General features: G+C 39.4%; 2 protein-coding genes across 3 annotated transcripts; one reads left to right on the forward strand and one right to left on the reverse strand.

Annotated features, from left to right (window-relative positions):
* Positions 1-11,326: 11,326 nt before the first annotated feature.
* LOC146378037 (uncharacterized) lies at positions 11,327-12,706 on the reverse strand. The gene is made up of 6 exons (XM_084942641.1): positions 12,568-12,706; positions 12,172-12,453; positions 11,903-12,094; positions 11,710-11,820; positions 11,546-11,586; positions 11,327-11,437 (listed from the first exon to the last, which is right to left on the reverse strand). The coding sequence occupies exons 1-6, from the start codon at positions 12,704-12,706 to the stop codon at positions 11,327-11,329; spliced, it is 876 nt and encodes a 291-aa protein (XP_084798767.1).
* Positions 12,707-14,056: 1,350 nt separating this feature from the next.
* LOC146378038 (cytochrome P450 4B1-like) lies at positions 14,057-19,256 on the forward strand. 2 transcript variants are annotated; one of them, XM_084944694.1, is made up of 12 exons: positions 14,059-14,440; positions 14,622-14,766; positions 14,872-14,916; positions 15,009-15,136; positions 15,291-15,415; positions 15,524-15,678; positions 15,782-15,888; positions 16,677-16,867; positions 16,981-17,114; positions 17,853-17,917; positions 18,288-18,370; positions 18,723-19,256. In XM_084944694.1, exons 1-12 carry the CDS (start codon positions 14,102-14,104, stop codon positions 18,898-18,900), a joined length of 1,695 nt encoding a protein of 564 aa, XP_084800820.1. In that variant the 5' UTR covers positions 14,059-14,101; the 3' UTR covers positions 18,901-19,256. The 2 variants fall into 2 exon arrangements, 1 of the variants encoding a protein (XP_084800820.1); XR_014801700.1 differs by lacking the exon at positions 17,853-17,917 and having other exon boundaries at positions 14,057-14,440; positions 18,723-18,824.
* Positions 19,257-21,031: the final 1,775 nt, after the last annotated feature.

Here is a 21,031-nt window from a genome sequence, read left to right on the forward strand (position 1 = left end):
TTTTTACAAAAATAACAGAGATTACAAATACAAATACATAAATATGTCCTCATTCAAAAATGTCTTGTGACACCTGCATTGGCTTATGGGATGATGATGTCACAATGAAAGTGACATCATCACAGTGAAAATGTAAGCAGTAAAAGTAAAAAGCCGTTGAAAAAATGACTACTCAAGTAAAGTTCAGATACCTGAAAATTCTACTTAAGCACAGTAATGAAGTATTTGTGCATCGTTACTCCCCATCTCTGCCTAGTGGTGGCTCAGGTTCACAGTATCAGTTTCTCAATGACAAGATCTCCACTCAGATTAAAGAAAAAAAAAGCTCAGCTGGAAATGGCAGTGTTAACATAACCATTCTTATTAGCACGACCTAAATCATCTGCACACCAGGGATGTTCCTGGCAATTAATTGCTTAGTCAACTAAACGAGGGGGGGGGGATAGACTAACCAACTGGTCTCAAACTAAGAAACACTCAAAAATAAAGTTAAATTTGAAAACCATTTAATGGAAAGTTTCAAAATAAATGATATGAAAACCATTTTAAACAGTTTTTTACATTCTTCAGTAATGACTCATGCGGCACCTTGCATTGTGCATTATCAACATTACACATTATACTCCAGAAAATTCACTTAAAACAAACCGATGTTATATATGAAATGAAAACGTAACTATAACAGATGTTCACGTATTACTAAAATATGACAAGTTAACATTGGAAAACAAATACATTGCAACTGAAAGGCCCAGAACTTAAACGATTTCAGATACTTAGTTGTTTCTTTGTATGTAATTTGGGCATCCAGTTCATAAAACCCACAAAATCAGGAATTAGAATACTGTGAAGACATCAGCCCAAATTTTACAGGTTTTCCCAGGTGTCATCAAATTGCTTCACTTTGGTTCAATTGCCCCAGTTAGATTCAATATGGGGAAGACTGCAGACTTCACAACTGGCCAGAAGAGAATCATTGATACCCTCCATTGGATGGGTAAGCCACAAAAGTTCATAGCTAAGGAGGCTGGCTGCTCACAGAGTGCTGTGTCCAAGCATATCAATGGAAAGTCTAGTGGACGGGCAAAATGATCAAGATGACCATGGCCTTCAGTGGATTATCAACCAGAGAAAATTCAAGAATCTGGCAGAGATCCAGAAAGAGTGGAATGAGGCAGGAGTCACAGCTCCAAAAACCACCACATTCAGGCGCATCCAGGAGATGGGCTACAACTGTTGGGTTCCTCGGGTCAAACCCCTTATGAGCCTGAGCCAAAGTCAGAAGTGTCTCAACTGGGCCAAGTAGAAGAAGGACTGGAGTGTTGGCCAGTGGTCCAAGGTCCTTTATGAGGTCATCACCTGAAATGGTTTTCCAAAAGTCTTGAAGGAGTTTCCAGAGATGCTGAGCACTTGTTGGCCCTTTTGCTGAGCACTCTGCGGTCCACCTCATCCCAAAACATCTCCATTGGGCTTAGGTCAGGTGACTAGAGGCGCAGCACTCCATCTTTTTGGTCAGTTAGCCCTCACACAGCCTGGAGGTGTGTTTGGGGTCATTGTCCTGTTGAAAAATAAATGACGGTCCAACTAAACTCAAACCGGATGGGATGTATGACGCTGCAGGATGCTGTGTTAGCCATCCTGGTTCAGTGTATTTTCAGTTTTTAATAAATTTCCAACAGTGTCACCAGCAAAGCACCCCAACACTATCACACCTCCTCATCCATGCTTCAGGGTGGGAACTATGCATGTAGAGACCATCTGTTCACTTTTTCTGTGTCGCACAAAGACATGGCGGGTGGAACCAAAGATCTCAAACTTGGCAAAGTACAGATTTAGACTGGTTTAATGTCCATTCCTTGTGTTCCTTGGCCCCGAAAAAAGACAAGACATGATGAAGCCAGATAATTATGCTGTTATCATTCACTTATCATTCAGTAAAAGTGAAAAGGTTTCCGTTTTTATTTACACCTTTGTGCGCCAGTCTCCTGCAGGCCTGTTAGACAGCATGCGTACATGCTTCTGCAAACCAGAAATCTGATTCACCATCTCGCTTCAGGTAGGCAGAGATAGAAGTGAATATGTGTGGCGAGACCGCTGCACTTAAGTCCCAACTTCAGTTTCACTGCCTATCTCTGCTGTTAGACAGGCCAGGTGCTGGAGCAATTTCACAACAAGAGTCGTTAAAGCGTGTGCAGAAGTGTCACAAAGACACGCTATAATCCCCTTCTGCAATTCATGCACAACGGGTGAAAGTATCAAGAAGGGCCAGAAAGGCTCACGAGTCAAAAGTACTCTTTTATTTACAGTCATATTACAAAATCCACCCAAAAAATCCACACACCCACAACAACAAAAAGTCACCAACACAGGTTGTATAAAAATGAAATGACGTCCTCTTTCTTTTATCTCAGATTTCCAACCTTTCACTGATTTAAGATCCTAATAACTGATCACTTGAATTTCCTATGAAAACTCCTAAAATGCATTGCATCTTCTGTTGCTACCTTATAAAGAAATAAACTCAAGCCGACTGGTTTAACTTTTTGGCCGATGTCAGACCAGGCACCACATCAAAAAAACAACAACAATGTTATGTGGCAGCCTTGTGGTCACAATGCATGCTGCGCTGAGACCACAGCATTTAATCTGCGATTCCAGCTAGGAACCTTTGCTATAAATCACCAAACAGCTCCTCTCAATTACTACTACGTCTGTTCTGTCCACATTTGAAAAAGAGAAATCCAAACCACTATACAATATAAGATGTAACACAATTTAATGGTCCACCGAAACTTGACCAATTTAGCCACAAACTTGGCCACAAAAGTTCATTTAAATGCCCAGCAGAACAAAACTGTGAGAGTACACCTGTGAGGGCAACAAACCATTTTAAAGTAATATACTTGAAAAAGCCAAAGAGCACATATGTTCAGAATACTGTTTGGACAGGGCAAATAGCTTATCAGCGACATGTGAACGTTTAGAAGCTTGAAGCTCCACTTTCATGTGATGCCACATATATAGCAATAATTTCTGCAAGTGTGTAGCCAGTGTCACCGAAAATGCTGACCTTTGTGCACAACCCACCACCTAGTGGCTTGTTGGAAAAAATGCAGGACACTTTGGTTCATATGATGCTGGTCTAATATATGGAATGAAAAGGTTGCAGTCAGTAATACACTTGTATTATATGTTTTCATGATAAAAATCAGCCCTGTGTTTTGACAGAAAAGTACGCTTTGCTTTCCTTTAATAGTATTTTCAACATTCTAAAGGAGTGAAAAAAAATATTGAAATTGCAGAAAAAATACAACCTTACATCAAATTTGTCAAAAACATAACTCAATGACCCACCATATCTTCGTAATGAATCACTCAGATAACCATACCTGCCACTTTGAGCCTCAGATGCTAAGTCCTCTAAATGTATTTTAATCCTCTTTGCAACCGGTATGCTTCTACTTATCAGCTACCAGTTTAACAGATGTAGACACATCTTGTGACAGACCAAAACAGAACTTGTGTAATGACATCGAGAACACAACAAAGTAAAAGAACAAAAAAAAAAAATGGAAGTGAATGGCTCCATCTCGTCCAGGTCACAGTCCTTGATGTTTCTGCTGGTAACCTGAGAGTCAGCACCTTTGAGAAACTGTTAGATGTGTGTCCTGATGAATTTAAGGCTTTCAGCCTCTCTACCTCTGTGTGACTGATGTATATTGGAGTGTCTTTTCCTCAGATAAGTAATGATCTTCTTGCCCTTCTCTACTTTTAGGGCAACATTATTTTCCTGACACCGGGCCACCAGTCCTATCACTTCTCTATCCCGTCCCTACCAGTAATCGGCCCAATCACATATGCAAATGTTATCATTCTGGTATTGATCAGGTGGTGCACACACTCATATGTGAAGACAGCATGTGGCAGTGTACTCAGCACGTGCCCCTGAGTAATACCAATGCTCACAGTTCTGATGTTTGATGTCTGGTTTTCAACTCTGACTGAGTGGGGTCTATCTTACAGGAAGTTCAGAGCTCAGTTACAGAGAAAGGGTGTGAGTCTGAGTAACAGCAGCTTCTCAGAGAGTCTGACAGCATTAAATGCAGCTTCAGTCATTTCACAGCATTTTCACAGATGATTGGACTGATTCTGTATGCATGTGTGGTGGTGTGAAGGCAGAATACCGGTAAATGTGACTAAATGGTGTTGATAATGCCACCCGGGGAGGGGGTTACACCCCAGGAGAGATTACAGTAGCTAGTGCAAATGTTGTACCAGTTACAAAAGCCCACAGGCTTGTTATTAACAAGCAAAAGTAAGGACAAAACTACTCAAAGTGTAGAGCAGAAAAAAAAAACTTTTTAGGTAGCAGGGCAGCCCTGCTACCTGAAACACTTGATTTTCGCCAAGTACTTTTTTACTCTTACTTGAGTAACTTTGTTGACGATTACTTTTCACTTTTACTTGAGTAATAATATTTTAAAGTAATGCTACTCTTACTTGAGTACAATTTTTGGATACTCGACCCACCTCTGGTTATAAAGAGGTCATCATGTAGTATTCTATCATATACAAACTTATTTCATTAAAAGCTTATACTGACTACGAAGTACAATTTTCTATTGACAGACCAAGACAGACTTTTAATTCATTTGAAAGCCTGATGCTTAGCCTTGTCCACCCCAGCTGTAAAACTCAGAAACCAGTCTTACTTGTTATCATCTATCGTCCACCTGGGACTTACACTTTTTATCTGATTTAGTGCTCAGCTCAGATAAAATAATTATTGTGGGTGATTTTAACATCCATGTAGATGCTAAAAATGACAGCCTCAACATGGCATTTAATCTGTTATTAGACTCAATTGGCTTCTCTCAAAATGTAAAAGAACCCACCCACCACTTTAATCACGCTCTAGACCTTGTTTTAACATATAGCATAGAAACTGAACATTTAACAGTGTTTCCTGAAAACCCTCTCCTGTCTGATCGTTTCCTGATAACATTTACATTTACAATAATTGATTACACAGCAGTGGAGAGTAGACTTTATCACAGTAGATGTCTTTCTGAAAGCGCTGTAACTAAGTTTAAGAATATAATCCACTCACTGTTATAGGGCTGCTCAATTAATCGAATTTTAATCACGATTACGATCTGGGCTTTCAACGATCATTAAAAATGACTGAGCCGATTATTAGCCCCTCCCTCGTGCTTTACTCTCGCGCTGCTCCGTGTGGCAAATCGAGCGCACCTCTCTGCATTTCGAACACGTGTCACAACAATTAAGAGGACCCGAGGGAAGCTCGGAAAGCTAAGCAGAAGTTATTTGGAGAGGAGAGTGACTGCCATTGGTTGAAAAGAGAGGTAAAAAAAAAAACTTCAGTGGTGTGGAAACATTATGGGTTCGCGGAGTCAGACGTGGATCAAGTAGACATAGTGTGTAAACTTTGCTACAGTGTTGTAGCTGCACCACAGAGCAACACTGCAAAGTTCACTAAACATAGATGTTTACATTTTTCATTTATTTTTTATATTGCAAACATTTGCACTGTTATCAGTATTTGCACACTATTTTATATAATTTTTTGACAACCTTTAAAGTCATTATTCAATACATTGTTATTGTTAAATAAATATCGTCAAATAATCAAGATCTCAATTTCAGTGAAAATAATCGTGATTATCATTTTTGCCATAATTGAGCAGCCCTACACTGTTATCATCTTCAATGCCCTGTACCAACATAGAGCAGAACAGCTACCTGAACGCTACCCCAACAGAGGTTGATTATCTTGTTAATAATTTTACCTCCTCACTACATTTGACTCTGGATACTGTAGCTCCTGTGAAAACTAAGGTCTCAAATCAGAAGTACCTGACTCCGTGGTATAATTCTCAAACACGTAGCCTAAAGCAGATGACTCGTAAGCTGGAGAGGAAATGGCATGTCACAAATTTAGAGGATCATCATTTAGCCTGGAGAAATAGTTTGCTGCTTTATAAGAAAGCCCTCCGCAAAGCCAGAACATCTTACTATTCATCACTGATTGAAGAAAATAAGAACAACCCTATGTTTCTCTTCAGCACTGTAGCCAGGCTGACAAAAAGTCAGAGCACTGTTGAGCCAACCATCCCTTTAATGTTAACTAGTAATGACTTCATGAAATTCTTCACAAATAAAATTCTTGTCATTAGAGAAAAAATTACCAATAATCATCCTACAGATGTAATATTATCTACAGCTACTTTTAGTACCATTGATGTTAAGTTAGACTCTTTTTCTCCAATTGATCTTTCTGAGTTAACTTCAATAATTACTTCCTCCAAACCATCAACGTGTCTTTTAGACCCCATTCCTACAAAACTGCTCAAAGAAGTCCTGCCATTAATTAATTCTTTGATCTTAAATATGATCAACCTATCTCTAATAATCGGCTATGTACCACAGGCCTTCAAGGTGGCTGTAGTTAAACCTTTACTCAAAAAGCCATCTCTAGACCCAACAGTCTTAGCTAATTATAGGCCAATCTCCAACCTTCCTTTCATATCAAAAACCCTTGAAAGAGTAGTTGTCAAACAGCTAACAGATCATCTGCAGAGGAATGGCTTATTTGAAGAGTTTCAGTCAGGTTTCAGAGCTCATCACAGCACAGAAACAGCTTTAGTGAAGGTTACAAATGATCTTCTCATGGCCTCTGACAGTGGACTCATCTCTGTGCTTGTCCTGCTAGACCTTAGTGCAGCGTTCGATACTGCTGACCATAATATTCTATCGGCGCGATTAGAGCATGCTGTAGGTATTACAGGTACTGCACTGCAGTGGTTTGTATCATATCTATCTAATAGACTCCAGGTTGTACATATAAATGGAGAGTCCTCTTCACACACTAAGGTCAACTATGGAGTTCCACAGGGTTCAGTGCTAGGACCAATTCTGTTTACATTATACATGCTTCCCCTAGGCAGCATCATTAGAAGACATAGCATAAATTTTCACTGCTATGCAGATGACACCCAGCTCTATCTATCTATGAAGCCAGATAACACACACCAATTAGTTAAACTGCAGGAATGTCTTAAAGATATAAAGACCTGGATGGCTGCTAACTTTCTGCTTCTTAATTCAGATAAAACTGAGGTTATTGTACTCGGCCCTGAAAATCTTAGAAATATGGTATCTAACCAGATTCATACTCTGGATGGCATTACCTTGGCCTCCAGTAACGCTGTGAGGAACCTTGGAGTCATTTTTGACCAGGACATGTCCTTCAACGCACATATTAAACAAATATGTAAGACTGCTTTCTTCCATTTACGCAACATCTCTAAAGTTAGAAATATCCTGTCTCAGAGTGATGCTGAAAAACTAGTTCATGCATTTATTACTTCCAGGCTGGACTACTGTAATTCATTATTATCAGGATGTCCTAAAAACTCGCTGAAAAGCCTTCAGTTAATCCAAAATGCTGCAGCAAGAGTGCTGACAGGGACTAGAAAGAGAGAGCATATTTCTCCTGTTTTGGCTTCCCTTCATTGGCTTCCTGTTAAATCCAGAATTGAATTCAAAATCCTGCTCCTCACATACAAGGTCTTAAATAATCAGGCCCCATCTTATCTTAATGACCTTGTAGTACCATATCATCCTATTAGAGCACTTCGCTCTCGCTCTGCAGGCCTGCTTGTTGTTCCTAGAGTATAGAATGGGAGAGAGAGCCTTCAGTTTTCAGGCCCCTCTTCTGTGGAACCAGCTTCCAGTTTGGATTCGGGAGACAGACACTATCTCTACTTTCAAGATTAGGCTTAAAACTTTCCTTTTTGCTAAAGCATATAGTTAGGGCTGGACCAGGTGACCCTGAATCCTCCCTTGGTTATGCTGCAATAGACGTAGGCTGCCGGGGATTCCCATGATGCATTGAGTTTTTCCTTTCCAGTCACCTTTCTCACTCAGTATGTGTAAATAGACCTCTCTGCATTGAATCATATCTGTTATTAACCTCTGTCTCTCTTCCACAGCATGTCTTTTATCCTGTTTTCCTTCTCTCACCCCAACCGGTCGCAGCAGATGGCCGCCCCTCCCTGAGCCTGGTTCTGCCGGAGGTTTCTTCCTGTTAAAAGGGAGTTTTTCCTTCCCACTGTCGCCAAAGTGCCTGCTCATAGGGGGTCATATGATTGTTGGGTTTTTCTCTGTACCTATGAAGCGCCTTGAGGCGACTTTTGTTGTGATTTGGCGCTATATAAAAAAAAAAATGAATTGAATTGAATTGAATTGAATTGAATTGAATTGAATTGAATTGAATTGAATTGAATTGAATTGAACTGTACTGAATTGAATTGAAAAAAGTCATCTGGGGTCCACCCTACTATACTCTAAATTGTAGATAACCCATGAGGATCCCACTTACCACCCTTTAATAGTTACACAAATTCATCAATTGTCACGGGAAATGAATCCAGTCTCTAATACCTAACAGCCTGTGAGCTTTGCCACCTTGAACAGTAATGAGTGCAAGTTGCGAGAGTTCAAGAATAGACCACGGATGTCGCTCATAACCAACATCTGATTAACAGCAAAAGGAGGGGTGAAAGTTCATGCTGCGTTCACAGACACCATGTATGAACCAACATCCACCAAATGTAACCCACTACAATCTACCCCTGGGGTTTGAATCGTCGTCCCGACGATTGACACTCACTGCCGAGGTCTAAACAGGGTAGATGTATTAGGCACAGGTGCCTGGGAGTTCACAGCCCCTGTTGTTCTACTTCCTACTGCCTGGGGCAGATGATGCCGATTCGAGTGCGTCCCAGCATTAGCACGAGTAGTCCTATGTAAAGAAGCAATATTATTTTGAACACCAGCTGTAACTGGCAGCTGATCGGTGCAGACCAGCACCACAGAGGACGTTGAGGGTTTTGGCTCACTTGGTATGCAGGAGGTAGGGGTCTCCTGTCTTTGTTGGCAATTGCTTGGGGCTGGAGTAGGTTCATAAACCAATAAAAACCACTCACCACCTTGCATAGTTTCTAATAGTTGGATTGGAGCACTGGGAGGACAAGTAGTCACATACTCCACCTTATTCTTTAGTAGTGAACGGTGGACATGTTTCACGTGACTAAGGTTATCCGACAGAGTAACATTGTAAACTGATCCATTTTGGTCTGGGGCCTTTAGCACTTGATACACCACTGAACTCCAAACATCCTAAATTTTATGACGGCCTCTAAGCCCAACCTCCTTAAGGTAAGTCAACTGACCTTCTTGCAGGGGAGCATCCCTCACATGCTGGTTGTGACATGTCATACGCCAATTAGCTGCAGCCTCCAAGCGTTTATTAGCATGTTCAAAAGCATGACATAGCCGAGTCTGATGCTCTGCAATCCAACCACAGGCTCCTGCATCCTACCCAACAAAAACTCAACAGGTAGCTGGGGATCTCAGCCAAACATCAGAGCAAATGGTGACTCACTAGTAGACTGATGCACTGTGGTGTTACACGCACATGCATAAAGTAAAGAGTCCAGAGTAGCCAGGACAGTCTTTTTGATCCTTTCTAAACACTTCATCACAATTGGTGTGAGTCCAAAAGGATGATAGTCGTTTAAATCCACTACCAGCATGTTTCTTAGAGAGGGGCACACTGGTAATGGACTTAAAGGATGGGCAGATTGTATATGTCTATGAATACACCATCCAGCTCTGATGAGCAGACCCTGAGTGCATGCCTGGGGATATTATTTGGGCCAGCTGCCTTATTTGGGTTTGTTTTCATTAGAGCTGTGCACACCGCCACCAATGACAGATCGTGATGTAGTGGTTTGTCCTGTGTGTCATGTCCTGTCTGTCTCTGTAGGTTGGTGTTGTGGTGTTTAAAAAAAGTGCGTGAGGTACTCAAATTGTTTTCAATTTAGGCTATGCAGAGATGACTGCTATTAACACTGCCATTGTTATTTTAGTTTAGGATTTTCCACCTTTGATTTTGATGTTATTTTAGTTTTCAGGGTGGATTTTCTGATTTCAGTTTGGTTTTTAATTGTTAAATGTTAAGTTTGTATTTTATTAGTTTCTGTGTCTGAGTTTTTGTTTTTATGATGTGGGTGGTATTAGTGACATCGGTCAAATATAAGTAAAACAGTACAGTACAACACATTTGACTCACAGTCATTTTCACCACAGCCTCCTCTTTGTGTTTCCATCTTTGACTAAACACCAAAAATTAAAACATTTCCTTTATTTTCTTTAATGTCTGTTGCTTTTTTAAACAACACATTTAGTGAGTTTTGGTTTATTTCTTAAGACTATTTTTCTATTGTTTTCACTTTTTTTGTATACTTTACTTTGAATAAAACACTTTAACAAATAAAAGAATCCAAAATATTATTTTCAGTGACTATCCTCAGCAGAATGTCCTCACAGTATGAACACACATATTGCTCACAGTAATAATCATACTATAACCTTTTGTCTGCAGGGTGTTATTGTTTTACTATCACTGATGATCATTATTGATTAACACTGCAGACGCAGTACCGCTGTGGTTTTAACAGTTTTAACAGCCTTCTTTATGCAACCTTTTGCTTAGATGCTTTTTTACTGTGGTCATATTTTATATGGTGATTATGTAAAACCTAAAACTGCAAGACAAAATACAGCTGTAAAATAAATTTAGCGTAAAAAGTATTTTTTTTCTTTTAACAACAAAAAAAAATGTTTATAAATTTGTTTCAATTGATGAGCTCGAGTAAATTAATGTACCTAATAACGTTCCTCTTTGTGAAAGCAGCATTTAATTGCCGTAACATTTTGATGTCAACTTTAAAGAACTTCTTTACCTACATTTGTTTTATCTTAACTTGATCTGCAAGGTAATCAGAAACTGTGCTTTCATGCAGTTCATGAATGGACCTCACCTCTGTACTGAGCAACAACAACAAAATGTTGTTACATAACATCTGTATCGCACTGAAAGCTTCTCATTAAAATTATCTCGATCCATGTACTTTAAAACACCCGCCCTGCCTTCAGAGAATTAGGTAAAAGTTCAGTTAAAGATTCGATTAGAAATCATTCCTTTGTTGGAAAAAAAGACTCATGGTTTCAGATTTTCCCCTTGAGAAGCGTGTGGGTGAAGTTACAATTCAAGTAATTTGAGGAATCAGTTACTACATCAAATGACAGCAAGGATGGAAAGTATAATTCTAACCAGTGCCCTTTAATGACCTTACCTATTTTAACAGTCAACTGAAAAGCACTTTGGACCAATCCATATTGTTTTAAAATGTGTTATATAAATAAATGTGACTGCACTTATCCTGGACTTTTTTTTCTATACTTTTATTTCACAATAAACACAATCACTGGAGGTCATGTGATTAATTCTTTTGCCGGGTGTCCTGATGATAATTGATGAATAAACCACTGAAGACTCTTCTTCCACCTGCAGTAAAAAGCAATAAATTTCATTACCCAGACAAAGCAACACGCACACACTTAATTTCTGCATGAGAGTTTTAGGTTACACCTCGATGTCAGCACAGACACTTACCCTGCTATTCAAGCCACAGCAACAAATTTGAACAGGAAATGCTTTGGTGAGACAGAAGCAGAAGCATATTCAGAATCAGAGGGGGAAATTTTCAAGTAAACCATTTAATAAAAAAACAATAATGTACACAGGAAGTGGAAGTTAGGCGCAGCTGCATAGCCTACCTGAATGTAATCTTGATTTGAAGCAAAAAATTATAAGTGCCATTAAAATGATACATGATACTGATATACCACAAATAAGTGGGATCCAGTCTTCAGGCTCTTTTTGAAAATCTGTTAAACCAAAAGCTAAATATTAATATTTCTTTGATTCAGGTGAAAAAGGTTCACAAACAGCATATGGCTAAACACCCACCTGTTGTTGTGCTAAATGATGATGTGTGAGTCGTAGCAACTGTAGTGTATCCATCAAACACTGAATCTATATTGCACTTTAGGGACCCGTGTGGATGTACAGGCACAGATGTAGTTGAAGTTCTGTTTGGATTATTTGATTTCATGCCGCACGTCACAGCGCAAGATGCAGATGAATCCTTACTGTCATATACTGTAAGTAAAGATCAAAAGGTTACATCAGGTTATCTTCTACTATGAAACAATGATGTTTGTGTGTTAGTTTCTCACCTGTAACTACACACAAATTGATAGTGACTCGCTTAATACTGTGTCCGACACAGCTACTCATCCAGCAGGTATATTTCCCAGCATCTTCTCTTCTGACATTTCCAATATATATAGACTTGTTGAAAGTCAAATTGTCTGTTGTTGCTCTTACTTCTGATTTCCCAACAGCAGTCGTTGCTTCAAAAGTCCAAAAGTTTATTTTATCAAGTTTACTTGAACATGTGTGCTGAAAACTGCTGCCAGCAACAATGTAAACTGTCTCATTGACTTCTTTCCATGTCTCTGAAAAAAGAGAGGTAAAGGATTGTGATAATTATCTTTGACAAATGTAAAAATCTTTACATGATCACAGGTAGATTCTGCCTTAACGGAGAAAAATATGACAGCAGGACAAACCTTTCTTGACTATGATGTCAGTGGACCTTTGGCATGTTTCTTGGCAGGTTTCACACCAGTACACACCTTCATCATCCTCAGTAAAAGAGCTGATGAGCAAGGAATGATTGGATCCAATTCTCAATTTGGGATTGGACATTTGATGATATTGCACTCCCCTCTTATCTCGGAAGAATAACTGAACCTGCTTACTGCTATGGTCCTTCTTGTAAAACCATTTGAAAGACTCTGATCGATGGCTGTAATGCTGACACGGTATCACAGCTTGACATCCCAGCGAAAAATTAAGTTGTGCTGCGACTTGCAAAATATCACGTTGCTCATTTATATTAACAGTCACTTGAAAAAAATATAAAACATTCAACAGTCAGTTGATCAATTGTATTTTAAATATATTGTATTTAATTGAGCAATTTGAATAATGAATTTAGTTAAGTAATGATTTGATCAGATACTCACTGTTTCCTGAGAAAGTAGAGAAGTTCCAAACAAGTAAAAAGATGAAAATGAAGCCTTTCTGTTTCATATGGGAGAAATTCCTGTCCCCGCAGAAATAAAACCCAACATGAAGCATCCTGGCTGTACCATTACTGCTCATAAAAAACACAGAACACAAACTCTGCCTCTCAGCAAAAGGTTTTAGATTGAGTTTAACAGCTTAAATGAGCCTGACACATCGGAAGTGGTCCAACAGCCAGTACAGAGGAAATTTAGCAAGGTTGTCACCCACACTGTTTTTCTGATGTGGTCTGGCATATGATTTACTTCTTACATTTAGTAGGTGTTAAGACACAAAATGTGCATCGCAAACCAGTTTCTTTTTTAATATATAGATGCCTAATATGTTCTCACATTGTATTTTATGCTGAGATAATGTTTGTGGGGGTTGAACCAAAACTGTGATTGAGCTGTTTGTACAGTTTATTGTACGATTAAACTCACTGGAGTTTGGACTTCATGTGCAAACAAAGCACTTGTAACCAACTTATTAGCTGCCAAGTACAACAACTGACACAATTACACTTTGGGAATTAAGTATGATATGTATTCTGGATTATTGATTCAGATTACAAAAAATTACATACATACAATGTAACAATGTAAAGTTAGAGGCGTTGTCCAGGATTTCCTTGCTTGTTAGGTTTTTTAATCATAAAGTGAATTAAATGGATTTTTATTGTGTTCATAATTCTTAAAATAACCTCAAAGTATTTAGTAACTACATGAAGAAACAAGTGTTTGACAGGCAAACAGAATAGCCAAAAGGAAAACCTACATTTTTGCGTGTGATGTTCACTTTACATAAGAAGAAATTCTTTCGGTTAACAAACAAAGTTATTTTTGATAGAATTTGTAAATATTTTTTTAACCGCACATGTCTTCATAATCTATTTTTAATTTCATACTCTAAATTTCCCATATTAGCATCTTCATCATCCCAGTTCTCATTTTCCGCCGTAATGATGTTGCTGTTGCACTCCTGCGCTCAAAACGCCGACAGTTCCGTCAGGACATGAAGTCAGCGTTTTATTGAATGTCAGATTCCCCGCCTACCGGAGAAAGCACTGAAAACATCGCTTTTCCTCCAGCTCTTATCAGAAAGGTGAGCTCAGATCACCTTTTGCGCTTTGTTGGGGAAGTTTTCCTGCACGCGGAGGCGGAAGACACTTATACCTGCGAGATGAAACTAACTAAAACTTTCGCGGAGTTTCAGCTGGGCTGGCCTCACATGCATTACGTCTTTGCTGTTCTCTGTCTTTTTGTCGTGGTGTATAAATTAACAATTCTACTTGCGAAAAGAAGGGAAGCACTGCGAAACTTCCAAGCTTTTTCGGGGCCGCCGCCACACTGGCTGTTTGGACATGTTCTCGAGGTAACTGTATCAACACACTCGCAGCAGCTGTAACATGTGTAACCGTCCAGTAAAGCTGACCACACCATGTTGGAGAACACCATTCTGCAAACAGAGACACACACAGATGACAAACAACACAATTTACACGAGTCAAGTCTGCCTGCTGTGATGTGTTTCAGTTGTACTTTTTCTCTTTCAGTTTAAACAAGATGGGACCGATATGGACAAGGTAGTGAAATGGGGACAGGAGTACTCATATGTTTTCCCAATGTGGTTTGGCCCCTTTGTCAGTATCATCAATATTCAGCATCCAGATTATGCAAAAACTATCCTGACATCATCAGGTGTGAGAAATGTTTTGCATAGTTGTTGTGTTGATGCACATTTATAACTGTGCAGTAAAGTTAAAAGTCCCTAATGCCGTTTTTATTTGTTTTGTTTCCTAACAGAGCCAAAAGATGATTTTGGCTACCGGTTTATTGAGGGTTGGATTGGTAAGGCTCATTTGTCTCCCTCCTCCAGCATTTTGTTAAAGTGCAGAGTTGTTTGTTTTGCTGCTTTCCTCACTCGTGCACATGTTCTTCAGGAAATGGGTTGTTGGTGTCAGAAGGTCAGAAGTGGTTCCGCCACAGAAGGCTCTTAACACCAGGTTTCCATTATGATGTTTTGAAACCATACGTAAAATTGATGTCAGAGTCTGCTGAGACTATGTTGGTACGTTAAAGACAATTTAGTTGCATAATTGATAAATAAAAAGTCAAAGTCATGATGTGTTGGCCAGCACGTGTCAGTAAATATCATAGAAGTAAAGCAGGAGCAGTGTCTGTATCCTGCAGAGAGATCACATCTGTTCTCTCATTGTTGGCAGGATAAGTGGGAAAGTTATGCAAGCACAAATGAGCCTTTTGAATTGTTTAAACACGTGAGCCTCATGACACTGGACAGCATTATGAAGTGTGCCTTCAGCTGCTACAGCAACTGTCAGACAGAGGGGTGAGCCCAGATGAATCTTTTTAAAGAGTCATTTAAAGTGTCAGTTTTATGTTGAGTCGTTTGTTGTTGTAAATCTGCATTTAATGTTTGCCTCCTTTGTCATTTCAGTGGAACAAATGCATACATCAAAGCAGTTTATGACCTCAGTTTCCTAATTAACCTTCGACTCAGAATGTTTCCGTACCACAGTGACCTCATTTTCCACCTTAGCCCACATGGTTTCAGATACAGAAAAGCACGTCAGGTGACCCTCAGTCATACAGGTAAGCTTTGCTTTGATTCATCTGAACCGTTGCCAAAAATCAGTGAGCCTCACATTATAGTGTCAGATCTACAAATGCTTACATTTTATATTCTTTTCTAAAGAGGAAGTTATAAGAAAGAGGCAAGAAGCACTAAAGGAAAAGAAGGAGCTTGGACAAATACAGGCAAAGAGATATTTGGACTTTCTGGACATCCTTCTCTTTGCAAGAGTATGTTATGTGTCATCAGTTTCAGCCTCTTACTTCAACACATTTCCCTTTGTAGGATTTGCTTAATGTATAGGCAAGTCACAAACTGGTGTTTTCCTGCATAAAGGTCATACAGAAAATGAGGCAAGTGCCAACTTGAGATCGTGTCAGATATCTGAAGTACTGGCCTAAAGCTGAAATAGCATATGCATGCAGCAAATAAGCAAAGATGCATGCTGTTACCAAGCTGCATGTTAATGTCCTCTGACACAGAGACGATGATCAGCCTTTTCACCCTCGTGAGCAGCAACCTGAATACAAAATCTCTTTTGTGTAGAGACTGATCAACACTGGTTAGTGTTTTGTCCAGTTTTTTTTTCCAAAAACTTCTCTAAACATTAGCTTGTAGGGGCTGTCTCAGCTAGCATGTTTATTCTCTTAGACTTAGCTTCCTTTATGAGTATATCATAGCAAATTGTTGTAGTTGGCAGGAAAAAATGAAATTCTCAAAAATGAATCATTAACTGCATGACAGGTGTTTGCTAAAAACATTTTAGTGGTATATATGGCTTAAGAAGTACAGTGGACCTTCATAGTTAGGCTGTTGAATAATTTCCCAATCTTATAAAGGTATCTGTATAAGGATGAATGTTATCCAGGTAAAGCTGAGTTAAAGTCGGGTGATGCAGTAATATAATGAGCCTGAACAGTAAAAGTAACAAAGGACTTTTATTGAGAAGCCCAGTTAGAGTATAGTGCAGTCCATTCTGTCTTTTATCAACTGTAAATATCCTTTATTTCAACGCCAGGATGAGAACCAGCAGGGTCTGTCAGATGAAGATATGCGGGCAGAAGTGGACACCTTCATGTTTGAGGGCCATGACACCACAGCCAGTGGCCTGTCTTTCATCCTCTACTGTCTGGCCTGCAACCCAGAACATCAGAAGATTTGCAGGAAGGAGATTATGGAGGCCTTGCATGACAAGGAAACCATGGAGTGGTAGGCTTATGAAAGGACAACATTGCAATAGGGAAACAAGTTGGAGACATATAAACAAGATACATTTCTTATTAGTTGACTTCACTAACATTGCATGTCTGTCTCATTTTAAGGGAGGATCTCAGTAAAATCCCATACACTACAATGTGCATAAAAGAAGCTCTCCGCCTTTACCCCCCTGTACCAGGAATTGCCAGAAAAACCACCAAAACTGTAACCTTTTGTGATGGGAGAACAGTGCCTGCAGGTCAGTGATTTTACTCTGTTGTTATTATCAAAGAGTAAACATTAAATGTCTTCACTTAATAATGCTTTTGGAATCATTTCATGCCACATGGTAAACACAAACTCTTAACCGGCGTTGTTTGTCTTTACATACATAAATTACTTTTCTTGACAATTCAATAAAGGACCTATATTGACTTAGTACTTATTAATTTATTATTCTAAAAGGGCACACTGGTATTATTTGATTGTATTGTCACATACAGTATCTTTTTTATAAGCTAGTATAGATCTCTAAAACGTGGGCATAAAGTACGCCGCCTACACATTATGTTTACAGGAGCTGCTCAGCCACAGGAACCCATGAGCCACAAAGCTCCAGGCACAGTTTTTGTACTGATGTTGATGCCAGAGGAGGTTTAGAGCTCTTCGGTTACTGAGTCAGCAGAGCGCTGGAGATTTTTATGCACTCTGCAAGTTTACATGGTCTGGCATTTCATGGCTGAGATGCTGTAGTTCTTAAACGCTTTCAATGTGCAATAATACCACTTACACTTGATCACGCTGCATGGCTAGCTGATTGACTTTATGTATCTGTGCCAACTGGACTTAAAACCCCTGCATCTGAATTATGAGTTATGTCACAATAAATTTTTCGATATGGTGTATGCTTGTTTTGTTTGAAAAATAATGTTCAGCGAGACACACCCTATAGTATTTTAATAATAATAAACTAAGTACACATTTCTTTCAAATGTAGGTTCTGTTGTTGGAATAAGTGTGTATGGGATTCACAGGAATGCATCTGTCTGGGAAAACCCTAATGTAAGTAAAGACAATTTTATTCCCAGCACGACTTACTACATGGAATACATCATCAACAGAATCTATGATGAAATAAAATTATGAAGTTTTTCAGCACTCTGCTCATAAGGCTGCATACAATATATCAAATAACTGAAGAAGGAATCATGAAACTGGGGCATTAAATTAATTACTAGTGCTGTATTTGCTGAGGTGGGTAGGTCCCTGGTGCCAAAGTGGACCTCAGGACAGATTCAAGCTGGTTTAATGACTTACTTTATTATGTGTGTCAGAATGCAGTTTTCTCTGCGCAAGTGATAAGGGCGGTGAGGTTCAGAAAATAAGTAATACACATAACACTGCTCTCTTTCTTTGTCCTGTATTACATTAGGTCTTTGACCCTCTGCGTTTCCTACCAGAGAACATTGCCAAGAGATCTCCTCATGCTTTTGTGCCCTTCTCAGCTGGGCCAAGGTTTGTCCTCACCTGAAACTATATCACTGTATAGAGACTGCTTGCAGTAGTCTCAAGTATGTGAATGTGTAACGTAGCACTGACCCCATTTCCATCAACACAATAAAAACTGGCTTTATAATAGGCTAAAGCAAGTAGGGGAAAGGGTGAACTTACTGTAATCTAAGATTGATCCCATTTAAAATACAAGCACCTTTCGCCCTGAATGTTAAAAAATAACATACTATACTCATCCCTCCTGTCCATTTTCCTCATGTCCTAATCTCAGAAGGATCAAATTATTTTCATCATTTTTCAGTTCTTTAGAATATTCACTTGTATATTTCTTACATTTAATATTTTCCTCCCTCAGAAACTGCATCGGTCAGAACTTTGCTATGAATGAGATGAAAGTGGTGACAGCTCTGACACTGAAGCGATACCAGCTGATAGCGGAGCCCACTATGAAACCCAAGATCATCCCTCGACTGGTTCTCCGCTCACTCAATGGCATCCACATCAAGATCAAACCTTTAGACGCAGAGAGCTAAAGTGCACTAACTGCAAGAAATGCTGAAAATTACTGCATTTAGAAAGTAAATACTTTATGTTGATTTGAAATACTTCTACTATATAACTGAGGTTTTACATATAATTTAATGAACACTGTTGTGTAGTTTATGTTTTAGGAGAAATTACTTGTTGAAAAAAACCTGCTTTTTATACTAAAACACTAAAGGAGAAGCTTGTGCACTTTGTCAGAAAGTAATAGAATTTGTTTTGGGGGTTTTATTGGGGTTTTTTTTTATAGTACATAACAGATTTTTTTAGTAAATGGCATTGCACTGACATCGTTTGCAGTGTAAAGCTGTAGATAAAATTCTAGTAAATACAACTTCTGTCTCAGTTTTACACTCCATCATTTAATATTTCTATTTTAAGATAGAGGAAGAGGACTGGTGTTGTGCTGTAAATTAAATTAGCATTCTTTTTCCAACAAAACATAATAACAATTTTTTTTTTTTAAGTTCTTCACTGTATTTTAGTAGTCAGGATCAACCCAATCAAAAAGGTTTAATTGAGCTCATATTTCCGTATTACTTCTATTGTTTAAAAGAGAGCTCTCTTTGACCTATAATGAAGATCATTTATCTATGTTTGTGCATTTATATGAAGTCTTATCAAGTCAGCATGAAAGCAATTCATAGATATGTGATTAAAGTTTATCTCTGGAATATAACCTTATTTTACAGAGGCAGACTGTAAAGTTGACGCTTAAAAATGTGGACAATGTATCAAATTACTCGCATTGCATTTAGAGTCTTTCCTCATATATACAGCTTATTGTAAATCTGAAATATCAGTTTATATCGAGGCAAATTCACACTGGAGTGCTGTATATGGTTAATTAAATGTAAGAAAAATGACAAAACCTTTACCTCTGACCCTACACCACCGGGCAGAACATGTTCCCTCTAAGCCTGAAGGAAAAAAGAAGGAACACACACATGTAAAGGAAGCACTCAAAACGTGCGGCTATCCTAAATGGGCGTTCTTAAAGTCAGCAAAGAGGCACAGAAAAGAAGACCAGACACCAACGAGGGAGGATAAGAAGGACAGACGGAACAACATTGTCATCCCCTATGTAGCCGGTGTATCAGAAAAACTTAGGAGAGTTTTCTCCAAGCATGACATCCCGGTGCATTTCAGACCCAGCAACACGCTCAGACAAAAACTGGTTCACCCGAAAGACAAAACGCCAAAACACAGACTTAACAATGTGGTGTATGCTGTACAGTGCAGCGAGGAATGCCCAGACCTCTACATTGGAGAGACCAAACAGCCACTTCACAAGCGCATGGCACAACACAGAAGAGCCACCTCCACAGGACAAGACTCAGCAGTCCATCTGCATCTTAAGGACAAAGGACACTCTTTCGAGGATGCCAATGTTCACATTTTGGACAGAGAGGACAGATGGTTTGAAAGAGGAGTGAAAGAAGCCATCTATGTCCACTGTGAGCGACCATCTTTGAACAGAGGCGGGGGTTTACGACACCAACTCTCTGCCATCTATAATCCAGTTTTGAGATCCCTTCCCAGACGCCTTAACGCCCACTCACATCCTGGGCCATCTGACCTCAGGAATTCGCATGATAAGGTGGGGCCAGGTTTCACAATGAACACACCCGAAACTCTGGCTGATTGGGACCCACACCCAGTTTCACACCTTGGCTCAGGCGATTAGAAGATCATCAGGGGGTCCTTTTGTCCCTCTGTGGGGGGATACTCCCACTAGGTTTATATCTGGGACTCTCCACCATTTGACCTTAGAACTGAAGAAGCTTCTCGGATGAGAGGTGAAACGTCTTCAAGTAAACTTAAAGAAGTCCAGACGCTTTTCTTTGCAAGCTCCTTTGGCATCAAAACTATGAATAATCACCATTTGCTTTGATCACTGCTTTGCAGACTCTTGGCATTCACTCAGTGAGCTTCATGAGGTCATCTCCTGAAATGGTTTTCTAACAGTCTTGAAGGACTTCCCAGAGATGCTGAGCACTTGTTGGCCTTCTTCCTTCACTCTGTGGTCCATCTCATCCCAAACTGTCTCCATTGGGTTCATGTCAGGTGACTGTAGAGGCCAGGCCATCTGGCGCAGCACTCCATCACTCTCCTTTTTGG

The sequence above is a fragment of the Perissodus microlepis genome, chromosome 11 (genome assembly GCF_051167445.1).
Source record: "Perissodus microlepis isolate ML-2025 ecotype Zambia chromosome 11, ASM5116744v1, whole genome shotgun sequence".
Lineage (NCBI taxonomy): Eukaryota > Metazoa > Chordata > Actinopteri > Cichliformes > Cichlidae > Perissodus > Perissodus microlepis.

Excerpts from the sequence above, each read along its gene's own strand:
- LOC146378037 (XM_084942641.1), bottom strand. The coding sequence starts at position 12,706 with ATGTCCAATCCCAAATTGAGAATTGGATCCAATCATTCCTTGCTCATC. Across the intron at positions 12,454-12,567 it reads TGACATCATAGTCAAGAAAG|AGACATGGAAAGAAGTCAAT; the intron begins GTTTGTCCTGCT and ends CTCTTTTTTCAG. Across the intron at positions 11,821-11,902 it reads ATCATTTAGCACAACAACAG|ATTTTCAAAAAGAGCCTGAA; the intron begins GTGGGTGTTTAG and ends TTGGTTTAACAG.
- LOC146378038 (XM_084944694.1), top strand. The coding sequence starts at position 14,102 with ATGTCAGATTCCCCGCCTACCGGAGAAAGCACTGAAAACATCGCTTTT. Across the intron at positions 14,441-14,621 it reads TGTTTGGACATGTTCTCGAG|TTTAAACAAGATGGGACCGA; the intron begins GTAACTGTATCA and ends TTTCTCTTTCAG. Across the intron at positions 16,868-16,980 it reads GACAAGGAAACCATGGAGTG|GGAGGATCTCAGTAAAATCC; the intron begins GTAGGCTTATGA and ends TCTCATTTTAAG.